Below are 13,253 nucleotides of genomic sequence, written 5' to 3' on the forward strand. Positions count from 1 at the left end.
TAATAATATTACTAGGTTTTCTGAGCTTGATAACCGCCTTCTGCCTAAAGTTCGCACAAACTACGGCAAGTTCACTACCACATTTACGGGAATCAAGCTGTGGAATTCCCTTCCTTACGTAATAAAATCATCAACCACAGAACATGCATTCAAAAACCAAGTAAAGAAATATATTTTGCAACAGTTGTCTTCATCTTAGCAACTGCTTTTTAATGTAGCGATAACAATTGCTACATGTTATATTGTCCTTACGTTTTGTATTATAACTTGCGCTTGTTTGTTCTTCAGAGTTTTCTTTTTTGCCTTGCTAAACATATATGTATTTTCTACTTTCGTTTTTTTTCTTACTGAAGATACCGTAACAACTGAATGTTGTATATTTTGTTTCTTCTCCCGTTAACATCATGTATGGGAGCCCCCCTGACAGTTTCCAACTTTGGGGCTCCTTGTGTGTATTACCAATCCTGTACTCACTTTTCTGTAAACTGACATCGTTGTTGAATAAACTTGACTTGACACGCAAACATGCATACAGACACACACGCACACACACGCGCATACACACGCACGCCCACGCACACACACGGGCACGCATGCGCACGCATAAACAAACACAAGCACACACACGCACACACACACGCACACACAGACACACACATACACACACGCATACACACACATACACACATACACGCATACATACACACATACATACTCACACAAAAAGATACTCACACACACATACATACATACACACACATTCATACACACACATCCACACACATACATACGCACAGACACATACATACCTATACACACACATATATACATACACACCCATACACACATACATACGCACATACACACATACATACACACACGCACGAACACATACAGACGCACACGCGCACACGCATGCGCACGCCTACCCACACGTACATACACACACGCATACATACGCACACATACGCACACACAAACCCGCATACATACGCACACACATACATACGCACACATACATACAAACGTACATACACACATACATACACACAGACACACACATACATACATACAGACATACACACATACATACACACACATACATGCATACACACACATACACACATACATACACACACATACACACACACACACACACACACATATATATATATATATATATATATATATATATATATATACATACTCACATGCCCACACACATGCACCTACATACATACATACATACATACACACATACATATACACACATACAAACACAGACAAATACATTCACACATATACACACGTACATGCACACACATACACACATGCATACATGCACGCCTACATACAGACATACATACATGCACACATATATACTGACATACATACATGCACTTATACATACAGACACACACACGCACACATACAAACAGACACACACACGCACACATACAAACAGACACACACACGCACACATACACACAGACGTGCACACGCACACCAGGCGCACACACAGGCACGTCCACACACGCGCACGCACAAGCACGCCCACACACGCGCACGCTCACACGCACGCGCACACACACTCACACACACGCGCACACACCCACACGAACACACACACATATATATACATACAGACACATACATATATACATACAGACATATATACCTACATACATTCACACATACACATACTTATACACACACATACGCACATACATACACGCCTACACACACATAAACACATACAAACCCACATACGCATACATACTTACTTATAAATGCACACACACATACATACACACAATTACACATACATACATACACACACATACACACATACAAACACGCATATACATACATACACACACATACATACACACATATGAATACACACATACATACACAAATACATACATACATACCTACACATATATAAAAACACACATACACACACATACACACAAATACATATATACATACATACATTCACACATACATACACACATACACACACTTATACACACACACGCATACACACATACATACACACATACAAACACACATACACATACATACATACATATAAATGCACACACACATACATACACACACTTACACACATACACACATATATATACATACATGCATATACAACATACATACACACACATACACACACTCACACACACGCGCACGCACATACACACGTGCACAATTAAATACAGACACACACACGCACACATACAGACACATCCAGACGCACACATACAGACACACACGCACGCACACGCACGCTCACACACACGCACATACACGCGCGCACGCACACGCACGCACACACGCACACGCGCACGCACAATTACGCACACGCGCACGCACACTTACGCACACATGCACACACTTACATATATGCACACATACATACACACACATGCATACAGACACACAAACATACATACAGACAAGCTCACTCACACATACATACAGACATACACAAACACACACACATACACGAAGACGCACACGCGCACGAACGCGTACGCACACACACGCAAACGCACGTCCATGAACACGCACGCACACACGCACATGCACGCTAATGCACATACACACACATACATACACACATACACAAACACACATATACACATACATACACATATACACACATACACACACATGCATACAAGTATACATACACACACACATACATACACCCGCACACATACATACACGCAAACACATACACATACATACACACACACATACATACACACACATACGTACACAAATACATACACAAACAACATACACACACACATATACACGTGCATACACAAACACATACACATACACACACACATACACTCACACACACACACATCATCATCATCATCAGCCTGACTACGTCCACTGCAGGATAAAGGCCTCTCCCATGTTCCACCAGTTAATCCGGTCCAGTGCTTGCTGCTGCCAATTTATACCCGCATACTTCTTCATCTCATCTGCCCACCTAACCTTCTTTCTCCCCATAACCCGCTTCCCTTCTCTGGGAATCCAGTTAGTTACCCTTAATGACTAGCGGTTATCCTGTCTACGCGCTACATGCCCGGCCCATGTCCGTTTCCTCTTCTTTATTTCAACTATGATATCCTTGACCCCCGTTTGTCCCCTAATCCACTCTGCTCTCTTCTTGTCTCTTAAGGTTACACCTACCATTTTTCTTTCCATTGCTCGCTGCGTCGTCCTCAATTTAAGCTGAACCCTCTTTGTAAGTCTCCAGGTTTCTGCTCCGAAGCTAAGTACCGGCAAGATACAGCTTTTATATACCTTCCTCTTGAGGGATAGTAACAATCTACCCGTCATAATTTGAGAGTGCTTGCCGAATGTGCTCCACGCCATTCTTATTCTTCTAGTTACTTCAATCTCGTGGTTAGGCTCTGCGGTTATTACCTGCCCTAAGTAGACATAGTCTTTTACAACTTCAAATGCACTATTACCTATCTCGAAGCGCTGCTCCTTTCCGAGTTTGTTGTACATTACTTTCGTTTTCTGCACATATATATATATATATATATATATATATATACATACTCACACACACATATATATATAAATATATATATATATATATATACTCATACATACATACTCACACACTTATATATATATATATATATATATATATATATATATATATATATATATATATACGCGCACATACACACACATACAGACATTCACACATACGTGCATTCATACACACATACATACTCACACATCCATGCACGCACACCTACATACACATACACACATATGCATACACACATACATACACACACATACATATATACATACATACATACACATACATAAAAACACACATACATACGTACATCGCATGGGAAAGGTACAGCCCGGGAAGGTTAGGCCAGTCATCATGAGATTCTATGACTACCGGGAAAAGGAGCGTGTGATCAAAATTGTCCGAAGCTGAAGGGAAGTTCCATAAGTATTAGTAATGACTATGCGAGTGAAACAGTGGAAGTGCGGAGGAAGTTATGGCAAAGTGCGGCTGCTGAGCGTGATAGCGGTTTGAAGGTTTCTCTGAATCACGATAAGCTCAAAATAAACGATAAGCTCTACACTTGGGATCAGAACAAGAATGAGCGTTGTGCGATTTCGAACAGAAAAGGCAAGAGGGATGGCAGAGCTGCCCCTGCTACCCGCTCGTATGCCGCATCTGCGTCAAACACTTCCCTTTCCACTTCTGCGCCAAAATCGTAGCTACGCCTGCTTGTACTAAATGCTCGTAGCATTGTAAATAAGGTCACGGAACTCGAATTGTTGTTGCTGTCACATAGCCCACAAATTGCTGTCATAACCGAAGCATGGTTGAGCCCTTCATGTCCCGACGATTGTATTATTCCCCCCGGATATCTTGTACACAGGTGGGATAGGGAATCACGGGGTGGCGGAGTGGCCATTCTTGTAAAGTTGCCTATTACGACAGAAAGAATTGATTGCTCCCTCTCCGAAACGGTTTGGTGCAAAATATTCGTTGAAAAAGTGGTTTTTATTGTCGGAGCAATTTACAGGCCCCCTGGTACCACACCTGATTTCCTAGACCAACTGAACAGTTTCTTGTGCAAACTTCAGAATGGCAACACGAGGTTGATACTAACTGGCGATTTTAATTTACCGCATATAAATCGGGAAAGTGTCACACCTGGACATATAGATACTCTGAGTGGTGATAAAATGTTGGAAATGATGTTCTCTCATAACTTAACACAGATTGTAAAAGAAAATACGCGAGTAACTGCTAATTTGGAAACATTGCTTGATTTAGTGTTCTATCACGCAGAGTGTCACATAGCACTTTATCGGTTGAAGAGGGAATCTCGGACCACAAGCTGATAACTCTTAATATCCAACTAGACGCAAAGCCGCAGAAGCGGCCATTTATCCCGGTTCAGATCAAAAATTTTGCACGGGCCAATGACACGTCTATACTTGATTATCTAGAATTGTCCCTTCATGACTTTGAACTTGCTTCTGTCTCAGAATCTGTAGAAGACTTATGGCAACGTTTCAAAATCATTGTAAAGCATTGTACGGATAAATTTGTTCCAACTCGTAAAAAGAAAACGAAACAGCGCAGTCTGTGGATAACCCGGGAAATCGTCCTTATCAAACGAAAAATAAAACGCATGTGGAAAAACAAAACACACTCGGTAGCAATCGTACAATTGCGTGGACAGTTAAAGACAGCATTAAAAGAATCCGAACGAAAGTTTTATACCGAAACTTTTGCTGACTTCATTAAGTCTTCTCCTCAAAAATTTTGGCTTCACTTGAAAAATAAAAAAGAAGAAATTGAACAGATAAAAAATGGACCCGAGACAGTGAGGCGAAAACCGCACATAGCCAATTCTTTCAACCAGTTCTTTCAGTCGGTCTTCACTAGAGATGAAACCGATCAGGTGGATGCTGACCAGGTCTGCCCGCGCACCTGCGCAATGGAGCCCTTTGCTATCATGCAGGAAGGGGTGTTCAGTCACTTGCTAGGGCTTGACACTAAAAAGGCAACCGGACCAGACGAAATTCCCAGTGAATTCTTACGACGGTATGCCGAATGGTCGTCCTTTTATTTAACAATCATTTTCAGAAAATCTCTTGAAATGTCCTCATTACCGCAAGACTGGCGCACTGCAATTGTAAAGCCTATATACAAAGCTGGCAATCGGCTTCATGTGAACAATTATCGCCCCGTTTCACTGACCTCTGTGTGTTGCAAAGTTTTAGAACACTTCGTAGCAAGCATACATACATACATACATACACACATACACATACATACATACACACAGACACATACATACACACATACATACACACATATACACATACACATACACACATATGTATACATACACACACATACATACATACACAAACACATACATACACACGCATACATACATACATACATACATACATACATACATACATACATACACACTCACTTGCACACATACATACAGACATACACAAACACACGCATATACACGCACACGCGCTCACACACACACGCGTACCAACGCGTACGCACACACACGCAAATGCACGTGAATGAACACGCACGCATACACGCACATGCACGTGCACGCACACGCACATACACACACTTATACATACACACATACACACGTACATATACACACATACTTACACATACAAACACACACACACTTCTATACACACACATACATACGCACACATATAAACATACATACACAGATACATACATACACACACATACACACAGATACCCAAACACACATACATACACATACATATGTACACACATACACATGATCCTACACACATACATATACACACACATACATACATACATACGCACACATACATACACACATACACACATACATGCACATACACACACACACATACATACATACATACATACATACATACATACATACATACATACACACACACATACATACACACTTACATACACACATACATACGCACATATACACATACATACATACGTACATACATACAAACATACACAAATACATACACACATACACACACATGCACACATACACATACATACATGCACACACATACACACACATACATACATGCACACATACAAACATACACCCATAGATACAGACACACATATGCACACATACATACAGACATACACAAACACACACACACGCACACACACAAATCAGACACACACACATACATGCACACACATACACACATGCACACACACACACATACATACATACATACATACATACATACATACATACATACATACACACATACACACAGACATACATACACGCACAAACGTACATACATACATACACACACATACATACACAGACACACACATACATGCATACACACACATACATATACACACATATACATACAAAAATACCAACATACATACATACATACATACATACACAGACGCACACATACATGCAGACACACACTGCACACACGCACGCACACACACGCGCACGCACACACACGCCCGCGCATGTGCACACACGGGCACGCACGCGTACGCATAAACACAAACGCGGACACACACACACGCACACCACACGCACACACACATACATATACAGATACACACACATACATACACACACATACAGAAAAAGATACATACATACATACATACACATACTGAAAAAGATACATACATACATACATACACACATACATACATACATATACACACACATACGTACACATACACGCACACATGCATACAGACACACACACGCACACACACACACACACACGCACACACAGACACACACACACATACACACACGCATACACACACATACAGGCATACATACACACATACATACTCACACACATACATACTTACATTTATACATACATACATACACACATACATACATACACATCCAGACACATACATGTACACAAACATACACACATACTTGCATACACATACATACATACATACACACATACACATACATACATACACACAGACACATAAATACACACACATACATACACAAATATACACATACACATGCTCAGATTTGGGCGCACGTTAAAGAACTCCAGGTGGTCGAAATTTCCGGAGCCCTCCACTACGGCGTCTCCCATAATCATATGGTGGTTTTGGGACGTTAAACCCCACAAATTAATCAATCACATACACATACACACATATATACATACACACACATACACACACCTATACAAACACACACATACATACATACACACACATACATACATACACACGCATACATACATACATACATACATACATACATACATACATACATACATACATACACACTCACTTGCACACATACATACAGACATACACAAACACACGTACACACACACACTTCCACTCACATACATACACACACAAACATACACACATACTTGAATGCACATACATACATACACACATACATACACACAGACACATACATACATACGCACATACATACACACATATACACATACACATACACACACATATATACATACACACACATACACACATACACACATACATACACACATACACCCATACACACACATACACAGATACATACACACATTTTGGCAGTGGCGGTCGTGGCAGCAGGAGGTCGAGTCCACTGAGCAATGTTCTTCCTTTGCGCAGATGCTGACTTGTTCATATCGTGACAGTTGTCTGGTTTCGGCTCTTCGGGCTATCGGGATATTCTCTGGATTTCTCGACCCGTCTACTTGGAATATCTGGTCAGGCAACGTCACTACCCTGTCGCTACAGCCACAAAGAACGAACTTTCTGCGCAAGCACGGACTGCGAGGACACCTACCGGAGACACTACTTAGGCTCAACACTGTGCTCGTGTAGCCACATTTTGGCAGTGGCGGTCGTGGCAGCAGGAAGTCGAGTCCACTGAGCAACGTTCTTCCTTTGCGCAGGTGCTCACTTGTGCATATCGTGACAGTTGTCTGGTTCGGCTCTTCGGGCTATCGAGATATTATCTGGATTTCTCGACCCGTCTACTTGGAATATCTGGTCAGGCAACGTCACTACCCTGTCGCTACAGCCACAAAGAACGAACTTTCTGCACAAGCACGGACTGCGAGGACACCTACCGGAGACGCTACTTAGGCTCAACACTGTGGTCGTGTAGCCACATTTTGGCAGTGGCGGTCGTGGCAGCAGGAAGTCGAGTCCACTGAGCAACGTTCTTCCTTTGCGCAGGTTGGTTGTGCATTAATTGCACCGCTGATTTTTGCTTCTACTTTTGTTGTCGCGACTGCTGCTGCCAGTGGTTATTGTGCTGTAGTCACTGTTACGTTTATATGATGCCGTCAAATGCTGAGCTGTCACGCGAAGTGCAACAGCTTCGAGCCGAAATTGAACAGCTTCATGAAAGTGTCTCTGCCATCAGCACTTTTTATGAAGAAATGAAAAAGAAGCATGAGCTTACCTCAGCCGATTACAAGTCTCTTCAAAAATCAAATGATGAACTGGCTGCTAAACTGGCTGACATGGAACAGCGTTCGCGACTTAACAACGTTGAGATGAAGGGTGTGCCGTTAAAAAAGGGGGAGGATTGCGCCACCATTCTTCAGAAAATGGGTGATGTAATTGACTGTCCCATAAAAAAGGATGATATCTACGCTGTGCATCGCGTGCCAGCAAAAAAGGACACGAACATAATCGCGAGGTTTTGTTCTCGAATCAAGAAGGATGAATTTTTGCGTAAAGCACGCAGGGCACGTCTAACAACCGAGTCACTCGGTTTCGCTCAGTCACAAGATGCCAATGTGTACGTTAATGACCACCTCACACCCAACAACAAAAGATTGTTTGCACAAGCGCACTCACTAAAGAGAGAAAAGCAATGGAAGTTTCTGTGGGTGGACAATGGTCGCATCAAGGTGCGAAAAATTGAGGACAGCCGAGTTCACGTCATCGCCAGCGTGCAGGACCTCTCAGTAATGAGAGAATAGGCACTGTTAATGACCAAAGCTACTGTTACCTAAAGAGAAAGATGGCAGACAAAGATTACGTGACACTCGAAAAATTAGGCGCATTACTTTCCACGAAAAAGAATGGCTTGTCCTTCCTTCATCTCAACGCACAATCTGCGCGAAATAAAGAAGACCAAATAACCACCCTTATTTCAACTATACGCTCTGAACCTCATGTTCTTATGATGTCGGAAACATGGTACAGGGATGAATCTGAGGTTCTAAGATCACCCGGCTATGAAACATTCTTTTTGAATCGCCCAACAAAAATAGGAGGTGGTGTTTTGATGATGGCTAAAAACTCTGTAAAATGTAGGCTGGTTCACGAGTTTTCGCATGTCACTAATGATTATGAATTATTGACTGTACAAAGTGACGGTTTTGTTTATGGTATTTTATACCGCCCTCCTAGTGGTAACAAGTCGAACTTCTTAGTATTCTTAGATACATACTTGCGTTGGGTTAGAGACACTGGTAGTACACTAGTTCTTGCAGGTGATCTCAATATCGACGTTGCAAAGCCATCAGAAAGTCAGTTAGAACTTTGTCAAGTTATTTAATCTAATGGGTTTTCTAATGTTATCACCATCCCAACCCGCATTGACAAAAACACTGCGACATTAATAGATATGTTCATTACTAACATAGAAGCTTCGAAATGTTTGTCCGGCGTACTAAGCGCACCCATCAGTGACCACCTTCCTATCTTTATGCTGATAAACGAAACCGTAAACTGTGCGCCAGCCCAACTCAGAGAACCGATAGTTATTCAAAATATTAATGAATATACACTGGCTGCATTTCGCAAGGAGATATCGTTAACCGATTGGTCAGGCGTGTATTGCGAGCAAGAACCTGAAGCCAGCAATGATATTTTCCATGACAAACTGATAAGGGTGTACAAGAAATGCTTTCCGTACAAACAGCTCAAGCATACGCGCAAAGCCAAAAAACCGTGGCTGACTAAAAGTTGTCTTAATGAAATAAAACGTAAAAATAAATTGTTCGAAAACTTCCTGAAAAACAAGAACGACGAATTGCTTAAACGTTTCAAATCCCAGCGAAATAAAGTAAACAGCCTGTTGCGTTACAAAAAGAGAACGTACTTAAACAGCATCTTCAACAAAGATGTAATGAATAAACAAGACTTGGCTTGGTCTAGACTAAACAAATTTCTTGGCCGTAACGGTGATGACTTCAGGCCTACTGAGCTTGTGATAGACGGTGACGTTATTCGTAAGGATGATTTAGCAAACTTATTCAATGACTATTTTGTATCTCTAGCAAAGGAACAGTACAATTCAGCTTGTACCACATATTTGTCTGACAGTATCTCTGAGAGCGCGTTTTTGGCGCCAACAACAGCTGGTGAACTTTCACATGCTTTTTCGTCTGTGAAAAAAAGCACGTGTTGTGACGCATATGACATACAGATTAAGCCCATCAAACACGTATTAGATATCATTGCTGAATTATTAGAGCATATCTTTATTCTTGCTTTTTCCACCGGAATTTTCCCACAAAAGTTACAAGTTGCAAAAGTGGTTGTGCTGTACAAAGGAGGAGATAAAAATGAACTAAACAATTACCGACCGATATCTATACTTCCAGTAATTTCAAAAGGTCTGGAAAAACTAATTCAAAAGCGTATGGTTTCTTTCCTAGATAAGCGCCACATCATCACTCCTTCGCAGTTTGGTTTTATCAAAGGCCGTACGACTGAACATGCTCTTTTAGAACAGAAAGAATTTATACTAAATGCTTTTGAACGCGAACTACACACTTTAGGCATCTTCGTAGACTATTAAAAGGCGTTCGACACAATAAATCACATTACGCTGCTAAAGAAATGTGCACCCTATGGATTTCGAGGTGTTTTCTTACAACTCATTGAATCATACCTAATGTATCGGCAGCAGCAAGTAGTCGTCGGCAATTGTACCTCCAATTTACTAAACATTTCAGCGGGTGTACCACAAGGTAGCATATTAGGGCCTCTGCTTTTTTGTATATACATAAATGATATTGTACAAATTGACACGTCTGTAAAATCTATTATATACACGGATGATACAACCTTGCTTCTTACTGCTGAAAATTATACAAACTTAATTAATGACGCAAATGAGGTACTGGCGAAATTGGCCACGTGGACATGCGTTAACTGTTTAAAACTTAACACATCAAAAACAAAAGTTGTATATTTAGGCCGAAAAATAAACAAACCCCTTGTCGTGTCCCATTAAAACTTGGCAGTTCAGAACTTGAGATAGTACAGCGTATTAAGTGTCTGGGATAATTTTCGATCAACACATGTCTTGGAACGCACACACTGAAAAACTATGTGGCACTATACCAAGGATTTCGGGCATATTATCCCGGGTGCGTTTCTCGCTACCTAAGGCAGTTAAACTTCTCATCTATAAATCCCTGTTTTTATCTCACGTCAACTACTGTCATCTGGTTTGGGGTACGACAACTCTAACAAATATCCGCAAACTGCACGTCATACAGAAAATGGCTGTTCGTGCAGTTGCAAATGCTCCATATCACAGTCACACCACTCCCATATTTCACGACATGAAGCTGCTACCTCTACCTGAATACTACCGCGCAATGCTTGTGAAACGCTACCAGGCAGGATTAAAAGCCGACAACCTTTTAGAAACCATTGCCAACCTAAACCACCGCAAAGTTCTTTATAACACGCGTTTCAATCACACATGGCTTATCCCGCGCACGCGCACTAACTACGGCAAAGAAATGCTGCGCTTCCTCCTGCCATTTCACTTGAATGCCATATCGTCTTCCATTTGAGTGATTGTTCTGATTGTAAGTGTAGTAAACGTATGGGCACATGCCCCATATTTTTTTTTTACTTTGGTGCTTATCTTGCGATCTCCTTTTCTTGCATTGTTACACTCTCTTATTGATATCGTATGTGTAAGGAAATAATTACGGTCATTTCTTTGAGTATATTACTTTTCAATCTTCATGCTTTATTATGCTTATGCTTTATTATGCTTATGCTTATTATATTTTATGCTTTATGCTTCCTCAAATTTTTGTACATTGTCACTGCAATAAAAAGTGTTGCCTATGCTGCCCATTTGTAAGGGGTCGTGGTCCCAGTCAAGCCCATTAGAGGCTTTTTGACCACGGCCCTCAGCATCCCGAATGTTGAAATAAATAAATAAATACACACACACACATACATACATACAGACAGACATACAATCATACATACACACACATACATACACACATACATACACACATATACACACATACATACACATATATATATACACACATGCACACACACATGCACCAACATACATACATACACATACACATACATACATACATACATACATACATACATACATACATACATACATACATACGCACGTACATACATACATACATACATACGCACGTACATACATACATAAACACAAATACATGCACACACATACATACATACACACACATGCACACATACACATACATACATGCACACACATACACACATGCATACATGCACACATAGAAACATACACCCATACATACAGACATACACAAACACACACACACACACACACACAAATCAGACACACACACATACATGCACACACATA

General features: G+C 41.0%; 1 protein-coding gene across 1 annotated transcript in view; it reads left to right on the plus strand.

Annotated features, from left to right (window-relative positions):
* The first annotated feature begins 593 nt into the window (after positions 1–593).
* LOC142803195 (uncharacterized) overlaps positions 594–13,253 on the plus strand; it is a 61,649-nt gene continuing 48,989 nt past the window's right edge. The window contains exons 1-4 of the mRNA XM_075888289.1: positions 594–693; positions 728–907; positions 1,054–1,157; positions 2,238–2,306. Of these exons, the coding sequence (XP_075744404.1) occupies positions 594–693; positions 728–907; positions 1,054–1,157; positions 2,238–2,306 (453 nt within the window). The remainder of the gene's footprint in view (positions 694–727; positions 908–1,053; positions 1,158–2,237; positions 2,307–13,253) is intronic.

The sequence above is a fragment of the Rhipicephalus microplus genome, chromosome 3 (genome assembly GCF_043290135.1).
Source record: "Rhipicephalus microplus isolate Deutch F79 chromosome 3, USDA_Rmic, whole genome shotgun sequence".
NCBI lineage: Eukaryota > Metazoa > Arthropoda > Arachnida > Ixodida > Ixodidae > Rhipicephalus > Rhipicephalus microplus.